At 49.5% G+C, this 24326-nt stretch overlaps 2 protein-coding genes across 5 annotated transcripts in view; both read left to right on the top strand.

Annotated features, from left to right (window-relative positions):
• The first annotated feature begins 2006 nt into the window (after positions 1 to 2006).
• Positions 2007 to 12696, top strand: Treml2 (triggering receptor expressed on myeloid cells-like 2). 3 transcript variants are annotated; one of them, XM_039084467.2, is made up of 7 exons: positions 2007 to 2154; positions 2407 to 2970; positions 3602 to 3635; positions 4779 to 5099; positions 8808 to 9204; positions 10046 to 10152; positions 10363 to 12696. In XM_039084467.2, exons 4-7 carry the CDS (start codon positions 4958 to 4960, stop codon positions 10458 to 10460), a joined length of 744 nt encoding a protein of 247 aa, XP_038940395.1. In that variant the 5' UTR covers positions 2007 to 2154; positions 2407 to 2970; positions 3602 to 3635; positions 4779 to 4957; the 3' UTR covers positions 10461 to 12696. The 3 variants fall into 3 exon arrangements, with proteins under 3 accessions (XP_038940395.1, XP_001059150.1, XP_038940396.1); XM_001059150.8 differs by lacking the exon at positions 3602 to 3635; XM_039084468.2 differs by lacking the exons at positions 2007 to 2154; positions 2407 to 2970 and adding an exon at positions 2985 to 3489.
• Positions 12697 to 16824: 4128 nt separating this feature from the next.
• B430306N03Rikl (RIKEN cDNA B430306N03 gene) overlaps positions 16825 to 24326 on the top strand; it is an 8945-nt gene continuing 1443 nt past the window's right edge. The window contains exons 1-5 of one of the 2 annotated variants that reach the window (XM_006244483.5): positions 16845 to 17234; positions 17476 to 17805; positions 19969 to 20038; positions 21823 to 21947; positions 23094 to 23152. In XM_006244483.5, coding sequence (XP_006244545.2) covers positions 17177 to 17234; positions 17476 to 17805; positions 19969 to 20038; positions 21823 to 21947; positions 23094 to 23152 — 642 coding nt within the window. In that variant the 5' untranslated portion in view covers positions 16845 to 17176. Of the gene's footprint in view, positions 17235 to 17475; positions 17806 to 19968; positions 20039 to 21822; positions 21948 to 23093; positions 23153 to 24326 lie in introns of both variants that reach the window. The other variant, XR_005489029.2, reaches the window with a different exon arrangement.

The following is a 24326-nucleotide window of genomic DNA, read 5'->3' as shown; positions in this document are numbered from 1 at the left end:
TGTGATCACTGAAGCAGTCTTTAAAAAAACAATGACCCTAAAGGGATAGAGAGATGGCTCAATAGAAGATCTGGGTTCCATTCTCAGCACTCACATGGTAGCTTACAAGCATCTCACCCAGGGGAACTAAAGCCCTCTTCTAACTTCCACAGACACCAGGCACATACGCAGTGTGAGTACATATGCGCAGGCAAAACACTCACAGACATCAAATTACACACACACACACACACACATACACACACACACACACACACACACACACACACACCAGAAGAGAGAATATTTATTTATTTATTTATTTATTTATTTATTATTTATTTTTGAGACAGATTTTCACTATGTAGACCAGGCTGGCCTTGGACTCACAGAGACCTGCTTTTCTTTGCACCATCACGCGTGGCAAAGATCTTACTGCTTAAAGTACGAGATCATCTTTGTCAACACAGAGGGTTTAGTCCTGGGGTAAATGAAATCTTGTCTCAGAACAATGAGAATTAAAAACTAATGGCATCATTATAATAAAAATGTAATCTATTTAACCAGAGAGTAATAGATGTGGTCTCAATAAGTAGTCATTCTTTCTCTTTGCTCATTGAACTGAATTTTGCAAAGTTAACCTTTCCTCAGGGTTACCTCATCAAAGTGTGTGTATATGTTTGTGCGTGCGTGTGCATGCGTGTGTGTGTGTGTGTATGTCTATGTGTGTGTGCACATGTGTATGTGTGTGTGTGTAAGTGTATGTCTATGTGTGTATGTGTGAATGTGTGTCTGTGTGAGTGACGGTGAGGACACCTCACTGGAGTCAGTTCTTTCCTTCCATCATGTCTCATAAGTCATTTCTTTGCTGGTGAAAAGAACCAATTCAAGCCAGATTAGAGTATATAAACCATGTTTATTGGGAAGCTGCTCTTGGGTGGGCAAATTCATTGGTCCCAAGAAAAAAGGCCAGGGAAGTCTCCATGGGGAAAGAGATGAACAGAGCGGGAAGAAAAAGAGAAGAGAGGAGAAAAGGGGGCCAAAGAGACCAAAAAGTCTGAATTCTATGGGGGAAGGGCAGCCCAGCCCCTGAGCTGGTAAGGTCTGGGTAGAGGGCAGGGGTATGCCATGGAGGGACTGAGGGATGCTGGGAGAACTTAGAGGCCAGGTCTACTTTGGTAAGATCTGCACCTCAGCTGTTTGTTCTGGGGTTGGAAAGCAAACACAAGGGACTCTGAGGATGGGACTCAGGTCCTTTGGCATATCTACAAGCTCTTTTACCTGCTGAGCCAGTGGACTTCATTGGTTTGGAGGGCAGTTTAGGATACTGTCCATCTTGGTGGGGCAGCCAAGGTGGGGGGAGCTTGGAGCAGCATGGGATTCACAATCAGACAGCAGAGTCCTGAATATGTTGCCTGACATTCTCCTCAGTCAGTCCATCAGTCAGTCAGTCAGTAGAAGGTTCACCATCAAGTGCAGATCTTTCCAGGAACTTCTGTTCACAGCATTAAATACATTTCTCACCCCAAAAGATAATGTGTCTCAGTGTCCCTCTGAATGTCACATCAGAACCCTTTCAGTGACAGGTGTGCCTCCTCCTCTTCCCATTAGTGTCCAGGGCCATGCCTAGCAAGCACACTGTAAGAAGTAATGAATGAATGAATGAATGAATTAATTAATTAATTAATGAGTTAAAACGTGAGAAATTTGAAGAGAGCAAAGCTACAGTTCTTTTGGTCTGGGATTTGGGAGTTCAAGTTCATGTAACTACTATGGCTATGCAAATGACAGGACTTTTTGTTTAGTGTCCTAAACAAGTTAGAGGGAACCCATACATAATCATGGGCTCCCCTGAGCCTCCGTAATCCACAAGAGCGGCCTTGGATGTCAGTAGAGTCTTTTGATTCTTTGGAGACAGAGGAATGGGTGGAGTCTTGGGCCAAATGCTGGGTCATTTCAGTTAGAGCCGGGTGACTGTAGAAGAGAGATATGGCTGAGGGGAGGAAGTTGAAGAGACAGGACTGTGTGCTCAGTGCTGCCTAAGCCTGCAGAACAAGGGGAGGGAGGGGCTGTGAAGGCCGGGTGATTTGAGAGGAGGTGGGGGATGGGAAGGTTTACAGCAGGGCAAGAAGCCTGGGAACCTTGGAGCAGTGGAAGGCTAGAGCAAGCTGCTGGGTGAGTTAGAAACTGGAGGGCCAGAGTCAGGGAAATATGTAGATAGGGAAAGGGAGAAATCCTGTGGGGTGTGTGTGTGTGTGTGTGTGTGTGTGTGTGTGTGTGTGTCAAAATTTGCATTTTCCCCCCATGACAAAAATAAGCCTGCACGTGAGTCCCTAAGAGGTTATTTGCAACTGTGAGCAGGAGTGACTGATGTGGCCAGCCTGGACCGAGGAGGGTTAGGGTGACCGAAGGAATCCATTTTACCAGACTAAAGACCTTCCTTGTGAAGGAGTGTCAAGGCCTGCCAGACAGCACCTGCTCCTGAATCTCAGAACCCAGAAGATCTCATAAAGTCTCTACAGAATGCTCCAGAAACCTCCCCACCAATTCCCTGGGTGGACCTGCTGCTTTGGAAGAGGAGACAGCCCAGATGGACCAGGTTTTCTGTAGAGAATCACAGAGGTTGTGGGGTTCTGGAGTTTTCTCTGGCCCAGGGGCCCCAAGACAGGGTGGAGCAGCCACACCTGCCTGAAGTTCTGAGGAAGAGGGCGGAAACAGACAGCTCCCGCCCTCACTTTCTCTCCCCACAATTGTGATAGGCTCTACTGGGTATTGTGTGCCTGCCGCACTGGCTCACTTCCCCAAATAGGCAGCAGTGTTTTTTAGAGCCTGGCCTCAAACCTTGGTAGGTCAGGTGGTATGCCTGGGAACAGTGTGGGTCCTGACCTTAGATTCCCGGGTGACGTTGACATTGCAACTGGATGGCGCCATGGCCTCTTACGTTCCTGTTGTTCCTGCTGCTGCTACTATGGCTACAGGGCTGTGACTCAGGTGAGAGGTGGGGGTTGGTAGAAGAGAAAGACCACTTCCCCCGTCTACCCCACACTGCCTTTTCTTGCTCCACTCTCTTAATATTTTGTGGGTTGGGGGAAGGAGGTTGGGTTGACTGGCAGGTCTTTACCAGAGACCAGTGAGAATGTCTTCTGCTAATATCTGGCCCCAGGCAGAGCTTAGACAGGCTAAGGTGTCGCTGTATCCTCTATATTGGTCTTTATCTAATGGGTTTCCTTGGTGTAGAGAATGAACACTTCATTTCCTCACAGAAATGACCTCGGTTTGGCCTTTGTCTGACTGGTGCCGGTCTGAGTTCTTGTATCAGGTCTGCACACTTTAAGTTTTGTTTTTCTCGGAATGCTGATGCCATATCTGGTCCCTCTGCTCTGACGAGAAGCGAACCAATCCTCAAAAGGCCCTTCCCAACCCAAGGCAACTCTACAAAGGGCTCACTGGTTTCGGCCTTCCTTGCTGCCAAGGCAACCGCTTACCACTTCCTGTTCCATTCCGGGCAGGGTGAGGGCTGGCAAACCCACCCTTCACTAACTGACAGAAAATGAGGGCACAAATGAACCCAGGATCCCAAAAAGGCTTCTTCCAGGTGACTCCCACCTCTGTCACGTTGTAGGGAGAAGGTTCTCAAAACCCTGGGCTGAGCTGAGGTGAGTTTGAGAGGCCTGTTCTGTTCTGTTCACTTGGCAAGGGAAGAAGAGACCTCAGAGCCTCAGCTACCGTGACAAGCGTTTTGGAAACAAGGGCAGATAGTGGGGCTTCTGGGTCTTGGCTGTATCCTCTCCCTCCCACTGTCTTCTGAATTGCCCTGCCAACCACTAGTTCTGCTCTTTCTTCGACAGTCTGGAGTTTGAAGGACGAAGAACACATTCATGCATTCATTTATATTCATTCTCTCCCTCTCTGTCTCCCTCCCCCTCCCCTCCCCCCTCCCCCCTCTGTGCTATACACACATGTGTGTGCACACCAGTCCCTCCCATCACACCCATCCCATCCCTGGCATCACAGGTACAGATTAGAGCTGGGGTTTTGTTTCCAGGCTGAACTCACTAGGTATCCCAGGTTAGTCTTAAACTCTGGATCTCCCTACCTCAGTCTCCCTCGTGTTGTTACAGACTTGAGCCACATCTCCCTCCTCGATATAGAGACCAGAGACTCTCCCGTCCATGTCAGTCTGTGGTCTGCAGGCCCCATGCATCCCAGCACAGCCATGACTTGCCTGGTACATCTATAGATGTCAAAGTCAAGTCCCGATGTCAAAGAGTTGGATGGGCAGTGAATACAGTAGAATCCGTTGGCTGGCTCATCAGTGAGGGCTTAAGTGTGTGCAGCATGCTTAATCTGTGTGTTAAAATAGGGTATTTAAAAGTTAAGTACCATGGAGAGTGCTATTTAAAATAGATCCAATAGGGGCAGGGGTGTGGCTCAATAGGGTGCAGGGGTGTGGCTCAGAGGTAAAGTGCCTGCCTACCATGCTTGAGGTACAAGGTATGATGATCCCCACTACCCCAAACAAGACAAAAAGGAGAGAGTGCAGGGAGAAAAGAGGAGGAAAGACAGTTATTGGGAGAAATAGTTCTTCATCATTTTTCCGGATACTGGACCTTCTCATGGCCTCAGTAGTTTGTGCTTTCCGGTCCTTCTCTGTGCAGATTGTCTTAAGCTGTGCTCTTGCCTCACATTGAGCTCCAAGAAAGTCAGGGCAGCATCCTCCTCTCCTTTCACCCCCAGCTTCCAGTTTTAAGATGTCTTCTTTCTCGGCAGACCTTGATCAGCAAGCCCTGTCTCCCCAGGTTCCTCCAGTGAGAAACTGTACAGGAAAGTGCAACGTCGTGAAGGGGAGACTCTGTCTGTGCAGTGCTCCTACAAGAACCGCCGGAACCTCGTCGAGGCCAAGTCTTGGTGCAAAGTCAAGAGGAAGAAGTGCGAGCACAGCTTCACCCGGAGCTGGGTGAGGGGTCCGAGCTACTCTATGCGGGATGATACCAAGGCCAAAGTAGTCCGCATCACCATGGAGGCTCTCAGAGTCCAGGACTCCGGGCGATATTGGTGTATGCGGAACACGGCTGGTAATCTCTACCCCTTGGTGGGTTTCCAGCTGGAAGTGTATCCAGGTGAGCAGAGCTGCACAGGGCCTGGATGGGTGGGATAGTATAACGATAGTTCTTAGCTATGCATATCTTCCTGTTACAGTTTCACAGACAAAGAAAATGGGTTTTGGCAAGCTCTGTGCTTCTCTGACCTTGCCCTTGTGCAGAGCGATACTGGAACGCTGGACTCTACTTCGTTTTAGGCAGTTATCCGAATGCCACTTATTCACTGAGCTTGGAGGGTGAGACAGGCACTGTTATATATAGGCTTTGGGAATATCATAACGAACAAAACCAGCCTCAGCCCTGCCCTGTGGGAGATGCCAGACAGGAACAGGCCAATCCAGACAAATGGTTGCACGGCACAATAGATGTCCTTAGAAATCAATGGCGAGCTGCAGAGTCGCTCAGTCAAGGATTCAGTGAGCATCAGAGGGCCGGCGAGCATTCAGCAGGGTCCCCCATGACAGCTTTCTCACCTATGCTTGGACAAGCAACTGCAGGGAGAACCTTATGTGCAAAGGCCCTGAGGTGAGACACAACAAGGCCTGCAGAAGGAGAATTGGTGTGACTGGTCTCTCGGACTGGGGCTTGGGGGGAGGATTAGGGGACAAGGAAGGACAACGGTAAGCTTTAGAGTAATTGCTGCTCTGGTTTGTTTCTTTGTTTTGAGACAGGGTCTTACTGTGTAGTCTTGGCTGTCCACATTCACTCTGTAGGCTGATCTTGAACTCACAGAGATCCACCTTCCTCTGCCTCCCAAGTGCTGGGACCAAAGGTGTGCACCACCACCCCAGACTAATGTGTTGTTTCTGTTTAGGCTTTAAGCACGCAGAGTTGAATTATCCTGAATTCCACACTATAGAACTGGGTCTGACTCTAACTTCAACAGGAAGAACAAGTCATGTCTTTTTTTTGTGTGTGTGTGTGTGCCTTCCCTCACATCCCTTCTCCCTCCCCATCCCATGTGTGTGTGTATGTCTGTCTGTGTGTGTGTGTGTGTGTGTGTGTGTGTGTGTGTGTGCAATAGATGGACTCAATTCTATTCTTTTTCAGATTTTTCTGTATATTTTGGAGTGAGTACAGGATTTGCTCGAGTGGGAGATAGGAAGAGAATATTGACTCATCAGAAGCTAGGAGATGGTAGTATTTATCAAATAGGAATCATGAGCCATTTGGTCATGGGAAGGCACTTCCTAGGACCCAGGGGGAAAGTGACCCAGGCAGTTGAAGTGTTAGTGACTGGGGCTGAACTGAGGTGTGCACTTGAAAGTGTCTCTATAAAGACAGTCAGGGACACTCGAAGGTCACTGCTTAGATCTGGGGATGAGGCTAAATGACAAGGGGGTCTCCCTCAGCACACCCCAGTAAAATCTCTCTCTTGTGTACAGAAATAAGGGAGAAGAGTTGAATGGAGATGCCGGGTGAAGACAGGAAAGGGTGAGGAGCCTTCAAGTGTCTGGGGAAAGCCACCAACAGTTACACCACTAGCCACCAGCCCTCTCCTGTTCCCCTCACCTGAGGGCATCTCCATCCTCCCTGGTCTGAACCAGCAAGAGCTTTCTTTCTCAGTTGTGGGGCTGAGTTTCATTTCTTTGCTCTGCATTTTGAAGTCAACCCAAGAAGTAGGTAAAACTGACTCCGGGTCCTCATGTGGGGGAGTGCGATGCCATCATGAAATGGACTTATTTTTTTATCGTCATTTCTCCCATCATTTCTCTTAGTATTATTTTTGCATGCATGTTTGCATATATGTGTCAGTCCAGGTATGTGTGTGTACATGTGTACATGTGTGCATCTGCATATGGAGGTCTGTGAACAAACTCCAGTGTCAAACCCAGCTGCCACCCATTCTTTCATCTATCTACATCTATCTATCTATCTATCTATCTATCTATCTATCTATCTATCTATCTACTTCGAGGCAGAGTCTGTCACTAGCCTGGAACTTGTGAAATAGGTTAGGCTGTCTGTCCAGTGATCCTCCAGGGAGCCCCCTGTCTGTCTCCCCAGCATGGGAATTGTAAGCATGTGCCACCTTGTTGGGTTCTGGGGATTCATGCCTGCATGGCAGGCACGCCACTGACTGAGAGCCCCGCCCCCTTCCAGGTCTTCATTTTCTGCTTCTTACAGATAATCTGGGGGAGGTTTCCACTTTGCCAGTGTTTTCAGTTGGAAGAAAAAAAATCTCCTGCTAGTGGGGAGATGGGTCAGTGGGACTGGTATGGTAGAGGGAAAGAATGAACTCCTGAAAATTCTCCATCATACTTAGGCCAAGAAAGTGTGTACCCACCCCCAAATAAATAAACAAAAATTGAAATAATCATGCAAGCCTCAGCCAATTATAATTATAATAACTGTACGTGCTCCACCCACAACGACCAGGCCCTGTAGCCCAGGCAACTGCCGGGAAGGGGGTTGGGGGTAGGGGAGGTGCTCTCCTGCCCAGCTCCTTCCGTTTTGGTGGGGATGGTTTGTTTCCTCATGATCACTTTCTTGACTCTCCCTCGCCCACACTGGTGTGCTGAGCAGAAATGAGGAAAGATCATTAGTGGTGTGACTTAGCTAGAGGGTATGGGAATCCCCTCTGCTGGCTGAGTCCTTTCTTGCTTTGAAAGTCTAGAATGCGAATGTCTAAACTCTAGTCTCCCGAAAACCCCTTTGGAAGGTTCTTCTGGTATCCTTGCCACGAGAGTCTTAGTCATAAGTTGGCCTCTTCCTTTATCTCTTGCCTCACCAAATTGGTGTTCAGGCAACGGCTCAGGCCTACCAGCAGAGTGTCTGATGGCTTCAGGTTGTGTCTTTTCTGTGTCCAGTAGAGGGCTTGGAAGCCTTTCTCTGTCTTGCTCCTACAGAGACTCAAGAGCTCCCGATTGCAGCTCCCGCATGCTGTTCAGGCCCCCAGCTCCTTCTGGCAGTAAAGGGTTGGGATGAGCCCCTGAAGGGGCAGGATCTGCCTGTGCATCTTAGTGCACCCGGAGGAAGGTGTTAGACTCTTTGCAGTTTCCTCTGGAATTTCGGATTCTTGGCCCTTCTCTGTCCCCAGTTCTAGTTCTCATCTGACAGTTATGGGGCAGCTTCCTTTATAGAACATCATATCTTAAAAATATCTCCTAAACTTAAAAAATGGCCATGAGATGGCTCAGTGGGTCAAAGTTCAATGTGCATGTACACGTGCATGTGTGTGCATCTGCATATGGAGACCAGTTAACAAATTCAGGCGTCATACATACCCAGGTTCAAGCCCCAAGACCCATATAATGAAACACAGAGCTGACTCCTGCAACTTGTCCTCTACCCTCCACACGTGTGCTGTGGCACATGCGCACACACACAGGAACGCACACACACAGGAACGCGCACACACAGGAACACACACATACACACACACACACACACACACATTCATGTAATATGAAAGGGGATCTCTCTGATGCTCGTGATTGAGAAGAGCCTAGAAAAGGGCAGGGAGCTAGGAAGGAAGATAGAGCTGTGCTCTGGGAGCAACCTGATAGGGGAGGCTAAAGAGATTGTTCCAAAGTCTCCCTCCCTTACACGCCCCCTCCTTCCTGTCACCCTTGAAAGGACGCAAGCCTGACAACCAGAAGTTAAGCTCAGTCATGAAGAGGCAGGCTCTTGCCATTGTCCTGACATCTGAGGGGGCTAGAGATCCTGTCTCTCACACGCAAGCCTCTGACTTAATCTAGTATTTCTTCCTCTCTGGTCCCTTAGCCCTCACAACGGAGAGAAACGTTCCTCCCACACATCTTACCAATACCCTCAAGGATGGATTTGCTAACACTCCCATGGATGAATTTGTCACAACCAGCCAAGTCCACATGTCAGACACTGGTGACCCTTTCACAACTAATGTGACGGTGTTCTCATCTGGACTCCACACCTTGGCCTCAGGGACCACGGCGCCAACCCCTGTGACACGCTACAGTTTCGCCGATACCAGCGGTACTATTACAGAGACTGAGAGGAGCACAGAGTCCCAGCCGGCAACTGTGTCTCCTAGCCATACAAGACCCTTCTTGGCTGATTCAGTAACCACCTCCACCATGACCAGACACCAGAGTAGCAGTTTGTCTACCACGGGGACGTGCCACCAGTTAACCCCCAACAGGTTATGTGATATTTTATCAGGCATGGCCCAAGCACAGCATTCAGAGACCAACAGACCCAAAGAGGCCACTCTTGCTTCTAACTGGCTCTGTTGCTCCTCCCAGCGACTCAGCGTGGCCTGTTGCTGAATGGGATTATGGGAGATAGAAAGGATCATGATGGAGAGCCATGGGGACAAAGGTCAGAGTGATGGATGCAGAGGAGAAGAGAGGGCTGGGCCAAGGGGACAGACAATGGAAGGGGGCTGGCAAAGCATGCCCAAGGCAGCCTCTACTGTGCACACAAGAACATCGTCCCACAGGCAGCGCTTGTCAGATGCCCACTCAAGGCCAAGGGACGGTGACATGGCAACTCTTGTTCTGGGTCAGTAGGGGATAGCATGAAGGGCTCCAGTGACCCATAAAAGGGCTGCTTCTGCTACAGAAGACAAAGGGGGGCAGGAGGACTCCTCAGTCACCGTGGAGGCAAAAATCTTCACTTTGTAGTGTCCTTGTTTTCTCTAAGGAATGGAGGGGAGGTATCAAGTGGAAATGCTCCCTTTGCCAGGTGACATGCTTCCTGGGACTCTGATGTTTCCTTTCTCTTCCCACATCTGGTCCTCAGAGAGACAGACAGATACAGAGAGGGAGAAAGATAGAGGGACACACACAGAGACGGAGAGACAGGGAGCGAGAACGTCAGACAATGAGACAGACAGAGGGAGAGAGGGAGAGACAGAGGCCATCTATCTGGAGGGATGTGTTGTGAGTCTGTGTGCCTGGTCTGTGCTTCGTGCTGCCCAAGTTCTCTGATCAAGGTGGAGAGCCTGAAGCTAATTCTTCCCTTCTGTCCTGCCTCCTCAGATCCCAGGAGACTCACAGACCTGTGATGGTGGTGGTGCTGACATTTCTTCCAGCACCTATGCTGCTGGTCGTGGCCTATGGGTTTTGGAAGAAGAGACACATGGGAAGTGAGTATAGCCAGCCCTGGCCTCCCAGGGCCAAGTCTAAAGACTGCACCACTGAGTCTCTGCCTATGGCCAGGCATGAATGGCCTTCCATGTTTCTTAAGGGGATGAAGGAACATGCAGAGTCCAGAGAGGGGCAGAGTCACCCAGGAGAATTGGGTCACTGAGAGCTGCTGGGCACAGCCCTTTGTCACCTCTCCCTATTTGTTATAGGATACAACTTGGACAGCAACTATGCTAAATCCTGGCTACACCTTCCTGAAGGACCAGAGACACTCTGGAAGCCTGCTTGCTCTAAGATAACTCAGTGAGCTCGGAATCTGTTTCCAGTGGGCTCAGAAGGCTGAAAGAGGACCAAAGACGAGGCAATGGCCCTGGGGCAGGAGGACAGTGGAGCTACCTTCCCTTTACCATGGTCACTATGTCCTCAGCTCCCTCTGTTCACTTCAAACACCTCTTACGTTTGGAGACAAGAATCAGGTCTCAGGAGACCCCCCCGGAGCAGCCAGTGTTTCTAGAGTCCTGTTCTGGATGAGAAGAAACAAAGACTAAGACCTGGGCCACAGAAGAATTGGTAGCAGAGCTGATCAAGACCACATGTCTTCTGATGTTCCCTGACTGTGACTGCTGGTCCCTTCTGACCTGGGAGCCTACAGGTCACACTTGTTTCTACTTGTTTCCTGCCTGCCATCCCTTTCAGGACCATGACAGTCTTCAGCTACAAGGGCCATCCTCTCTCTCCCAAGATCAAGGCAAAGCCTGGGTTTCCCCACTCGAGTTCCTGCTCCATGTTTCAACGATGAGCTCATGGGGGAGACTGAGGGCAGAGACTCAACCATGGGTGTTTAGCCTCATCTAGAGGGCACCATTCTCAAGACACTGGGGTTGGCCATGGACTAAAGCAAGGCCACTTCTGAGAAAAGAGCTCATGGAGCTGCCCTGCTTAAAACAGCAGGAGAGATAGAAGTGGAGCAGGAAAGTGACAAATCAGATTCCAGGACAGAAAGATAGGAAGACACATGGACACATGGGTGCATGGACACACAGACACACAGACACACACACACACACACACACACACACACACACACACACAAAGACACACACATACGCGCGCGCGCGCGCGCGCACACACACACACACACCCACCCATGCACAGTGTGTGTGTGCGGTGGTGGGGAGAGGGGTTGGGGTGGGGGAGGAGAAGAGAGAAGAGAGCCCAAATGGCTCAGACTTGCCCTCTATTTAGATCATTGGTCCAGAGTAGAGCAGGGCTGCGGGCTGTGGGCTGAACTGCCCCGTAGCAGGGATGCTCACTTGTCCATGGAGCATAGAAAGGTCCCTGGAGCCAAGCGAAACATCTACACTCTCAGCCCTGAGTCAGGGACATCCTGACAGCAAACATCACCCTTAGGTGGGTGACACAGCTGGGGGTGTGCTCCAGGATGGCTTTGAGGTGAGAGGAAGGGCCGAAGGTGTAAAGTCAGGAGACAGAAAGGGATACGCACAAACGCACGCATGCACGCACGCACGCACACCTCTGACTAGCAAACATCTGTATAGAGCCACCACCCTAGTGGGTAACAAGGAAGGATTAACTCACACTGCCTCTAAAGTCCCACCCCTATTCTGGTCCTGAACCTCCATTGTCCCTTCATAGTCCCTGACAGCCATTTCATGAACAGGTGATAGAGAGGTCGGGCACAAGGACCAGTGGTGCCCGTGTGACCCTGACCAAGCCACTAACCCTGTCTGGACCTCGGTTCCCTCTCCTATGAAAGGGGACAATAATTCCTGCCTCAAAAGACTGACTGGAGACACAATGACTGACATAAGCACTATGTGAGCTGCAAGCGTCTCCTGGAGATGCTTCCCTGAAGTTCTTTCCTGTCCTGATGCTCATTAGGCACAGTTGAGTGTTCCTCCTGCTGCTATGACTAACACTCTCTGACAAGGGGCTGCAAAGACAGCCCTTGCTTAACATGCTCATGGCTCCTGCCAGGGCCCAGGGTCAATTTCCTGGGAACTCATTCCGTAACTCCAGTTCCAGGGCATTGTGATGTCCCTTTCTGGCCTCCTTGGGCACCTCATACACACGGTGCATATAAACCATTACAGGTACACAGTATACACATATAAACCATTACAGGTACATACACATACACATATAAACCATTACAGGTACACATGTATACACATATAAACCATTACAGGTACACATATATACACATACAATTACAGGTACACACATATACACAAATAAACCAATACAAGTACACACATGTACACATATAAACCATTACAGGTACACACATGTACACATATAAACCATTACAGGTACACACGCGTACACATATAAATCACTACAGGTACACATGTATACACATATAAATGATTACAGCTATGCTGTGGATAGCCCTGGTGCTGTTTGTATTTTGATGCTAATTCCACTTCCCAGGAGGGGCTGCCTGGGATGAGGAGTGAATCACATACTCAGGTGACTTCCTGTGAACCTTCCCCTAATGAATAAAGATTTCTACCAACCAATCACTGGGTGAGGAGTAGGCGGGACTTCCGTGTCAGAGAGGAGAAGAGGAGAGGCAAGAAAAGGTGTCTTGCTTTTGGACAGGGAGAGCTTGGAAGACAGGAGCTAACAAGAGGCCCCTGGTTTAGATGGCCAATCTGCCAGGATTTGCCACCAGAGGAGTTATACTTAGAATGGTTTACAAATTAGGATGTTAGTTGCTGTGCCCAGCGATTGTGTTACCTGTTATTTCTGAACTAAGTTTGTGTGGTGTTTTCCTTCACGTGGTGACTCAACTGAGTTCCAGAGAGAAAGGTAAGGCAACAGAGCGTGGGTTTGCAAGAAGTGCACCCCAAAGGGCCTTGGGAATTTGGAAGCGTGGGGCTGGCTTGGCAGTGACCCACCGATGGGAACATAGCAAGTCTGGTGGAGAGATTTCAGAGCTCTTGCCAGAGATTCTGCCGAGATGAGAACAGGCTGCCGGTGCAATGCCAGCATAGTGAGGATTGCTTTTTAGTATTTCATGCTACATATACAAAACTACTAGAGGTACACACACATAAACATATAAACTAATACAGGTACACACATAATATTAAAAATCTTTAAAAAAAATAACAAAAACCAGCCACTCTGACCAAGAGCAGCCTGTGGAGGAGGGAGTTTACTGGGCTGATTCCAGGCCACAGCCCATCTTTGAATGAAGTCAGGACAGGAAGTCAAGCAGGGACTGGAGCAGAGACCATGGAGGCTCACTGTCTGCTGGCTCGCTTGCCGTCCTGTGCTTAGCTAGCTTTCTCATACATCTCAGGACCACTTGCCCAGGGAATGGTGTCTCCCACAGTGGACTGGAGCCTTCCATATCAACTGACAACCCAGACCATGCGACACATGGTCAGACACATGTCCCAGTCCAGTCTGACCTGGTAATCCCTCATTTGAGACTCTGTCCAGGAGACTCTAGGCTGTGTCAAGTTGACAGTTAAAGCTAACTGTCAGCTTCCTTAATCCCCTCTCTTCCTGCTTCTATCCTCAACATAGGGGTGCTGGGGCTCTGTGATGGTGGCTGGATTATCAGTTACTGGGAAAAAACACCATTGTGGGAGCCAGCTGATCCAAGGCTTTCCCTGAAGCTCTAATGCACTGAGGAGGAATGGAGTTCCTTATCCAACACTAGGAAATGCCTAGTAAACTCATCAATACCCTGGGGCCAGGGCCTAGGGGAAGGTGTGATTTTCTCAGAGGTCCTTTGGACCCAACTCTTCCGCACAAGGAGCTGTGGTTATGAGTCCCAGTGCCACTGTGTGCTCACTCTGTGATACTCTTGATGTCCTGTCTTACTTTTAGGCAACATTGTGTGATTAGCTTCCTGCTGACTTCCTCCCATTGCAGGAGAGCTTTCTGCTGACTGTCCCATTCCCACTCTGCAACACACATACAACTGCTGTTGTTACTAATAAATGAGTCTGGAGTTAGCTGTCAGCTTCTGCAAGACCTCCTGATGCCAGCTTCCCTCTCCTCTTCGTTTGTGTCAGTCCTGGTCCTGAAGTCCACTGGCCCGTGTCACACCATGACCAAGGCAACTTTCGGAAGGAGGCATGGATTTGGGGTTACCTTTCTAAAGAGCCGAGACCCCACTGACAGAGCAGCATGGCAGCACTCAGCAGGCTGGACCACAGCAAGAAGGGGAGAGGGAACTCACAGTAGGGTTAAGGATGTAGTGTCAAAGTCCCTATGACACACTTCCTCCAGCAAGGCCATACCTCCCAATCTGTCCCAAACAGCGCTCCCAACTGGGAACCAAGAGTTCAAGTGCCTGAGACTATGGAGACCATCTCAGTCAAACCACTACAGTGTCCTCTTCAGTGTGATCTCCTTGTGAGTAGTTAACGTGCAGTGGACCTGAGATCAAGGCCTGAGTTTGACTCCCCACGGCAGCCTCTCATGTCAGTGTGACTACAATGAGTCACTGTCCCTCTCTGATGCCGTGTCCTCTTCTGGACAGGAACACGGAGAGAAGTCCCCCACACACCACCCTCTAGGGCAAGTGGGTGTGCATGTCAATTGCACACGAAGACCTCACTATCTAGAGAGGAAGAGGCAGGCAGGGAAGGGAAGTCAGCCAGCTCTGGCCTCAGTCTGACAACGACTGAGGAAGAGAAGGCACAGAGCAGTTGCTTACGCATTAGCCCCTCACACAGGGTCAGGAGCTCTGGTACAGGAGGCAGGAAGAGCCTGAGTCCTTCAGGGAGAGGAGCCGTGGAGATGCTGCAAGCTCAGGATGGGGCTCAGGCGTCGTGGAGGAGGATGCTCTATGTAGCCCGGAGCATGGGCTGTCGTCAGGAGCTGGGTGATGCCCGCTGGAGGTTACAGAGATATGGGCACAGACACTGCACAGTCTGGACCTTGGCAAGGCTGCCCTCCAAAGGACCTATGGACAGAGGAGACGAGGACTGGGCCAGCTGGTGGGTGCATGGAGGTCTTCAGCGAAGGAGAAGTTAGATAGGAGAGTGTGACAGTGAACCTCGACCCCTCACATGTGTTCACATGAGGGTGGGGCTCTGAGCCTGCAACACATGAGAGCTGTTCACTCTGATCCCTCCCCACTTGGGGACTCCATGGTAGGGACACTGGGAACAGGAGTGCTGTAGACACCTATTCCTCAGCTCCTGCAGCCTGCATGGCTTCTCTTTTCTCAAACCCCAGCCCAGTCTCCTTCTTCTTCTTCTTGCCTCTCTTTCTTGAGCTCCAGCAGAGCCAGTAGAGTTAGGTTTGGGAGGAGCTCAGCCATCAAGGGTACCAGAGAGGCCAGGAATGCTGCCTGCTGTGGAGAAGCAACAGGGGCTGAAGACCCCTGCACAAGCTTGCTTGTTTTTGTGCACTAAGAGTGGAGAAGTAACCCTGTGGCCACAGCTGTGCGCACTCCCGGAGAGTTTACATAGTGGCTGCAGAATGCGTGCCTTGCAAGGCTTACTGGGAAGGATGCTGCCAGGTCTGCCCTCAGCAGCCTTGGACTTCCTGTTCCATAGTGGGAGTGGTGAGGAGTCACCGCAGATAGCCCTTCAGAATGTCACCTTGTCAATGCTCAACTCCCTCTAGACACCCTGCCTTGCCACCGACTGATTGACACTGGTACCTCAAGGCTTGAAACCCCTTTGCCAACCTGATCAAAGGCTTTCCCACCTCTCAGACCTCCCCACAGGGTGACCTGTGCTCCCTTGGTGCAGACACCACTACCCACTCCTCTGTCCCTTTCTTCCCCAGAGCCCTTCACAAGTCCTATGCCAATCTGGATCAACCCTTGTTCCCTGGCATCCTACCTGAAACACTGCATTGCCATTTATAGGTTTCCCCACTATTAAAGGACTTTTAATTTTATTCTTATTTGTTTATTTTGGGAAAAGTTCTCATGCAACCCTGACTGAACTTGCTGTGTAGCCAAGGATAAACTTGACCTCGCCATCCTCCTGCCTCTACCTCCCAAGTTCTAGGGTGATAGTCAGGCACCCTCATGCCTGATTTTCCCCTTACTGATCTGATAACTGGGAATAGCCTGTAGCTACTGATATTCCACAGCTCATGTAATGAAAGGTGGATTTATTTCAGCTTTTCTTTGTGTGGAACCGAGGGCACTCGGATTGAGAGTCGATGTCTCTCCTTCCAGTCTGTGGGTCTTGGGGCTCAATCTCGGGTTCTCAGTCTTGGTAGCCAGTGTCCTTACCTGCTGAAGATCTCGCTGTCCTGTGACAGCTCGTTTAAAAATGTGTGTGATGGCTACATCGACTTCTTAGCAGTGAGTGTGGCATGTCGGGGAGCTGGGTGTATGGGGGTGACACGGGGCCTGGGGCTCCATTCTGAAGTCTTCCATGCCCAGGTTTCCCATCCCCCACCCTGACCAGGCTCCTTCCCGCCCCCTTGTTCTTCTGTTCCTGAGAGTAAATGTCATCTCCTTTCCTCTCATCACCTCTGCTCCACATGGGACAGGAGGGCTGGTCAAAAGGTTCAGACCCCTGAGGGCCAGCTACACTTGGAGTTCTAGCCAGGTCTCCAAAGGGTCTCTAATTCTGTCATCTACCTTCAGTGGGTCCATCTTGAGTGGATAACAGAGACTTTAAGCTGAAGAGGAAGTGGGAGAATGGGGGTGGGGGAGGAGAAATGAGCATTCTCTTAGGGGGAGGAGAAATGAGCATCCTCTTACTTCACTTTCCTCAGGCTTTCTCAGCCCTCAGCCCTGGCCTTATGAGGCAGGAGATCACAGAGTCTCTGAGAGCCTTTACCTAGTTCAGTACAGGGACCTAGACTCAAAGCCTGTAGCTGGAGGATACACAGGACCACACTGGCCTTGCCTAGCTTCCCTCTTGTCCACAGCTTGTCTCCGGCTTCCTCAGCAGTTCATGCAGGACTGGCTGTGGTGGCTCCTGAATCCTGCCCAGGACTGCTCTCCTCTCTTTAGAGCATCCCTCCATTCTTGCTCCCACCCTAGCTGAGGAGGAGAACTGAACGATGGCCTGGGAGGCCACATACCTGCTCTCCTCAATGCTGCTGCTGCTCCTGGCCTCAGGTGAGGACAGGGGACAAGGACAGAGGGAAGGAACCGGGTTGAGGAGAGGGCAGGGGGCAGGAGGTGTGCACAATGGGGTTCTGTGCTTGGGAAGGCAGAATACATGGGAGGTTGTGGCCAGCCATTGGCTGAAAGCAAAGTCTGAGCATAGACACAAAGAGGGGTCACCCCCTGAGAAGGGAGCCTATTTTCTCCTGCTGCTGCAGAGGATGGGGCTCTGACACGAAGCGTGTATTCCCAGGCTCCTGGGCACAGGACCCAGAGGTACTTCAAACACTGGAGGGCAAGACTGTTTCTGTGACATGCAAGTATAATCCTGGATACCACTTCTATGAGAAGACCTGGTGTAAGAAAACATCAGAGGACACTTGTCGACCTTTAGCGTCGAGTGTCAGCAGAGGTGCCAGGAAGCTAAGATTCTCCATCCAGGAAGATTCTTGGTTCAGCTTCTTCAATGTCACCATGACTGAGCTCAAGACGGCCGACTCAGGCATCTATCACTGTGGGTTCTTTGGAAATTATAGAAACGTCATCAATATTCTCAAAACTATCCGCCTGGTGGTGTCAAAAGGTGAGCTTCCCCTTTCTATGTCGTTTTCAAGCCTTCCTGAGACACAGGCTCGAGATTGGAGAGGACTCAAGAAACTGCGTCCTCTAGTAGAGGGGTTGTCACCCTGTGGGTTGTGACCCCCACAGGGGTCGCATATCAGGCATTCTTTATATCAGATATTTACATTATAATTCATAAAAGTTAAAAAAAATTAAAGTTACAGAGTAGCAATAAAATAATTTAGTGGTTAGGGGTCTGCGCAGCCTGAGGAACTGTATTAAAGTGTCACAGTGTTAGGAAAGTTGAAAACCACTGCTAGAGTAGCTAAAATGTGGTGCAGAGAAGAATGGTCCCTTTCCCAAGGCGGCCAGCTGATTAAAGCCAGAGCCTAGTTTAGCCCCAGGCTTCCTAGCCTCAGGCTGGTTCTTACTGGTTTCTCTAAACACTTCTGTTGCATTTCTGCTAACAGAAAGCTGTGTCTTTGGATGGATCTTAAGGCTCCCCCAAGCATTCGCAACCTTCCATTCCTGAACATCTCTTACCTGTAAGCCTATCAGAAACCTCTCCATGGGGTGGTGGAGAGATCCCATAGCCAATGGGCAGGGCACTGAAAGATGTGGACCCAGAGGAGACAGGTAGAAAGTGAGGCTGACTTGAGGCTTAGTCGGAAGGCTGGCAGACATGAGTTCTCTTCCTGGTTCTGCCCTTGACAAGTGAGAGCCTTTGAGCTCTCAGGCAGTGGTGAGTTACGGCTGCTGTTCTTGAGTCTCCCATGTATTTCATGCCGAACACTGCAGTGGCTTAAGGCTTTTTGCATTCAGACTTGATGTTCATAAATTCACACCCCCAGTCCCAGGCTTTCCCTGGTGCCTCAAATGACCCGCACTTTGGTTCAATGGGTACCTGGAGGCTATTTTCCTGAGAGTTTTGGCCCAGGCACATCCCATGTATAGGAAGTAGTAGGTGTTGACCTTTCTACATATCCACACATAGCGAACACAGGACTGGGGAGATGACCCCGAAAATAAAATGCTCGCCACTTGTGGTGATTAATTAGTTGTGTGGTGATTAGTTGTCAACATGTTGGAACCTAGAGTGATCAGGGAGAGACAAGCCTCTCAGCACAGCTGTGAAAGATTATCTTGGCTTGAGGTGGGGAGACCCATGTTAAAAGTGGGTGGCACCATTCCCTAAGCTTGGGATATGGGATGCAATATAAAAAAAAAAAAAAAGAAAAAAAGAGGATTGCGAGCTGAGCGCATTCATTGTTCTCTGCTCCTTGACACTGGATACACCAGCTGCTTCAAACTCGCATAAGCCTTGACTTCTGTAGCCTTGCTGTGTTGGACTGGACTCTGAACTGTGGACGCACTCTCTCCTTGTTGCTTCGGGCAGGGTGTCTTATCACAGCAATGCCTGAGGAACTGGGCAAGTCTGAGGACCCTAGTTCAAATCCCCAAAGGTACGTTAAAGAAAAGGCTGGCCAAGGAGCCTCGTGCTTGTAATCCCAGTGCTGAGAGGTGGAGACAGGACGGTCCTTGAGGCTCACAGGCAGTCCAGGCGAGTGGAAACCCAGTCTCAAAGATTAAATAAAATTAAAATGAAGTGGATTACACCTGAAATCAAGACAGCTAAAATTATCCTTCAGCCTCCACAGGCGTGCATACACACAAACATGTGTATATAAAGACACATTTTACAAAAGAACACGGTGGGGGGCGGTTGATCAGATGGCTCAGTGGTTAAGGATGCTTGCTGCTCTGCCAGAGGACCTGAGTTGGGTTCCCAGAATCCTCATTGGGTAGCTCCCTGCAGTCTGGAACTCCAGCTCTAGGGCATCTGGTCTCCATGGGGACTGCACTCACCAGCACATATTGCCCCCACCACATACACATAACTAAAAGTATCAAAGCTCATAAGATAAAAGATCACAGGAAACAGACGAGGCCCTGGAGGTGAGAGGCCTCATTTCCAGTAACGTGTCCTGTGCTTTCTCGTGGGAGGTAACTCCTGCCCCATTCACAGCACAGCATTGCCTTCTGTGCAGGGAGAGTGGATCTTGCTACTCTGCGTCCTAGTTTGTCGGCTCCGGGGTCATGTATCAGGTTCCTCCTTTTCCAGTACTGGGTGAATGGGGGGCGGAGGCACAAAGACAGATGTTGTACTCACTGTGGTCTCTTACAGCTTCAGCCCCACACACAACCACCCGGATGACGACAGCCCTGGCCTCTACCCACAGCCCTGTCATTGACAGGTACTGCAGGCTCCCTGGCCTGTCCTCAGTCTTGGGTTTCCTCTCATTCTCCTAACTAGAGTTCTCCAACTAACTGTCACTCCAATAGATACCAACTCTCACAGGATGGATGGAGCCAGATGGTCACTTCTGATCATTTTATATAGACTCAGTGTTCTCATCTGTGAAATGACACCACCATAATATTTCCATATTTGTCTGTCTGTCTATCTATCTATCTATCTACCATCTATCTATCTATCTATCTATCTATCTATCTATCTATCTATCTACCATCTATCTATCTATCATGTATCTACCTATCTACCTACCTATCATCTATCTATCTACTATCTATCTATCATCTATCTATCTACTATCACCTATCTATCATGTATCTATCATGAATCTATCTATTATCTATCTATCTATCTATCTATCTATCTATCTATCTATCTATCATCTATCATCCACCTATCTATCTTCTAAGTTGCAGGTTGAACCTGAGACCTCACATTTTCGGGGCAGGAACTTTATGACTATCCTGCGGTCTCAGCTTTCCACTCTTGTCTTTGAGATTGAGGTCTCACGAAATAACCCAAGCTGGCCTTTAATTCACTCCATTGCACAAGCTGGCCTTGAACTGTTGGTCCTCCTGCTCCAGCTTCCTGTATCTGGGGTGATGGGCCTGTGCCTCTAGCCCAGACTCTTGCTGTTTGCAGCAGGCTAATTCTTTGTCAAGGTGTTCTGCACCTTTTAAGATATTGAGCCGTGTCCTTGGCCTTGAGTGGCCAATGGCACTTGTGTATTTCTGAACACACATGTAGCCGTTAAGAATGTCCCCAGACACTAATAGATGTTCTGAAGGACATAGCTATCCTCCATCGAGCACTGCCATCTCCTGGAGTACAGTGAGAGTAGACTGCGGTGCGAATGGCAAGGATCTCCCCTTGCTTACTCTCTTGTAGGCAGCCATGTGACTACATTGTTGTCATTACCTCTGCCTTTATTCCAGCCCTGTCTTGTCCTTCAGTATGAACAGGGCTATTGTCAGGAAGCTGTGTTGAGTCTCATGGCCTGGAATCTTTCCATGCCTGCTGATGGGCTTCTAGGCCCTGGGCCTTTGGCCTCTGCCACCTACTTCTCTTCAAACCCAGCATCCGTCCGTGAAGGCAGTAGGCACTAGGCTCCTGCACATCGCTCCTAGACTAAGTAGATTAAACTGGAAATGAGTTGAGCTGAGATGTCCTGGAACTCACTTCCTCTTTCTCTATGGCTTTGACATTCAGACCCCTTCCCTATTGGCTGCTACAAGACAACTGGACCTGGAAGCTCTTGTCTTCCTCCAGGTCCTTCTTTAAACCAAAGTAGGACATATTGGAATGCACTTAGCTGGCAGAGCTGTTTGTCAGGTCTTCTGGTTCTCCTGGGAGCTGACTGTGTCTTATAGAGGAGAGCTGAGGTAAAGCCACAGGGTGGGTACAAGGGCTCCTGAAAGAAGGAGGCTGGAGCTAGCAAGTTCCGGAGTCCCAAAGGAAGCTAAGTGACAGGAACAATGGAAACAGGAATGCGAATGATGGCTTGTAGCATTAGCACTATTACTCTGTTCTGGAGACTGAAGGACTTAGGAGGCAGGCCCACCGCATATGAAAGCAGTCCCTTGCCCAGCTGAGCAGGGGACCTCGGAAGAGACCTTTGGGGGGAGAGCCTGTGGGAACTGCAGGCCTGGGGGGGGGGGGGGATTTTCTTGGCAGGGGGTGTGTTGGGCTCTGACTCTCCTTCCCTGACTAATCTTTGTTCCAAAGCTCTCCAGATAAGCCGATGTGGAAGGTCATCATTGCTGGGGTGGTTGTGGCCACTCTGTTAGCGCTTGGACTTGTCATCCTTGTGGTCCTGTACCTAAAGAAAGCTCGAGAAAAAGCCCAGAACGGTGAGCCCATCCTGTTTGTTTTGCCTACCAGGAAACTGACCTGAAAGGCAAGGTGTCCTAGTGACCTGGGAAGGGGGTCAGGGGATGGGGAGCAGCGTGGGGTTGGTAGCATACCAGCGGGCTTCCGGTTGCTTACCATAGGCACCTCAACTCTGCATCCATTTGCTGAAGACAAGGAATGCCAGAATTTTGGATGATATGCCTTTTTTTTTTTTTTTTTGGTTCTTTTTTTTTCGGAGCTGGGGACCGAACCCAGGGCCTTGTGCTTCCTAGGCAAGCGCTCTACCACTGAGCTAAATCCCCAACCCCTTTTTTTTTTAAAGATTTATTTATTTATTATATATAAGTATATTGTAGCTGTCATCAGACACACCAGAAGAGGGCATCAGATCCCATTACAGATGGTTGTGAGCCACCATGTGGGTGCTGGGATTTGAACTCAGGACCTCTGGAAGAGCAGTCAGTGCTCTTAACCTCTGAGCCATCTCTCCAGCCCGATATACCTTTTTCATCTTAATTTTTTTATTGTTTTATTTTGTGAGAATGGATCTTTGGCTTGCCCACGTTTCTGAGCTAATGAACATTATTCTTTTCAAGTTCGGAAAAAATCCTTGGAGAGGAGAAAAAATTTGAAATTCTATATGCTCATTTCCTAAATGTTGTTTGTACGATCAGTTTGCTGGGTGGCTGTTGACATTTTTTAGAAGGTAGAATAGGAGCAGCAAAACGCCTGGACTCTGAACATGTATTCTCATTCCAGGAGCAAGGGTGGGGAGGGTGTGTTCACGGGAAATGCTGCACTTCACGCTGAGGGCTTGGGACACAGGAAACTAGAAACCCAACCTCTTACTACGTGTAACCCCACCAGTGAACAGATTATAGTTAAATCTGATGTTAAAATCCGGAATCTGCAGGGAGTGCAAGTCTACACGGATTAAACGTGGGCAGCCAGGTTACCTGGCTTCTTAGAGTCCCTGGACACTACAATGCTGGGTACCTGGGAGCTCGCTAGGCAGAAGCTACCCTTTGGGCAAGCGCTGGCCTCTCTCCCACCAGGGTCCCTTTGCCCAGCTTGTGGTTGCCATGGGAACTGGGTAAGGTGGTACATGGGAATTCCTTCCACTAACCTTGCTGGTTTCCTCACAGTCGGGAATAAATGTCACCATATCTACGAGGACTTCTCAGGCCAGAAGGAAGAGACCACTGTAAGTAAAAATGATTCTCCCCCAGGACTTAGGGAACCCTGCTTTCTGGTGCGCATCTGTTGTTATGAACTTTGGCCTGCATTCTATTTCTCTTTACTCTGAGTGGTGGGGTACACTCATGACTGCTCATGTACTTGTGACCTGTTTATTGCTTCCTTATTATGGGTTTCTTCTCCTCGAGTTCCCCGAACAAACTAGAGAGAGAGAAGACAGAGAGAGACAGAAGTCAGGGACAGAGAGATAGAGACAGAGATTAGAGAGAGATGAGAGACAGAGACACAGAGAGACAGTGAGAGACAGAGATGAGAGATACAGAGAGACAGACAGAAAGAGACAGTGAGAGAGAGAGATGAGAGCCACAGAGAAAATAAAGACAGATCAGAGAAAGAGACAGAGAGAGAAGAGAGAGAGATTGGTAGAGCTGTTGGCTATCACCTCCATGGGTAACAGCTTTTCCTGTATCTTAGATGCCCAGTCAGACTACACAGACTTGCTGCCATTGGTCCAATCAGGAAAACACATGATGAGCTGTGGTTCTCTAAGTCCTCCTGAGAACTAGGTGGTTTGGGTGATTCTTCCTCACCTACAGATGTGAGACACTTGGTGCTAAAGATCCACAGAATTAGGAGGCTCCAAGGTCATCTAACCCAGCTCTCTGTATAACGCTAGAATCACCGTGAAATGCATACCCAACAAGTCCCCATCTAACTCAGTCTAGTCAAGCACGGATGTGCATAGGATTCCCCTGGAGAACTCGTTAAAAGTTTCTTGAAGGGTAAAAGTAGCACAGGCTGCTGCTAATCCCAGCCTTTAGGAGGCTGAGTCACGGAGCTCTCCGATTTCAAGCCTGCCTGGACAACATAATGAGACCCAGTCTCAAAAACACAAGGCTGGGGCTGCAGCTCGGCGGGAGAGTCTTTGGCCCGCACAGGTACATGCAAGACCCTGCACTTCATCCTATCATTGAAAAGTATGCAAATTAGTGGCTCCTTAGTCCCCGCCCACAGGGCCTTTGTTTTCCTGGACCAGGAGTGAGGCCTGACAGCAGTTTGGAACTGGAGCCTGGGGAAGCCAGTGCTTCTCAGCTCAGTGACTAGGAAGGCAACTTTCCTAGCCACCCCTTCCCAGAGGCTCTACTACAGGCCCAACATCACATCCCATATCTTTTTTAAAG

The sequence above is a fragment of the Rattus norvegicus genome, chromosome 9, assembly GCF_036323735.1.
Source record: "Rattus norvegicus strain BN/NHsdMcwi chromosome 9, GRCr8, whole genome shotgun sequence".
Lineage (NCBI taxonomy): Eukaryota > Metazoa > Chordata > Mammalia > Rodentia > Muridae > Rattus > Rattus norvegicus.
The sequence above is the reverse complement of the archived record's forward strand: the minus strand, read 5'-3'. Positions and strand labels throughout refer to the sequence as shown.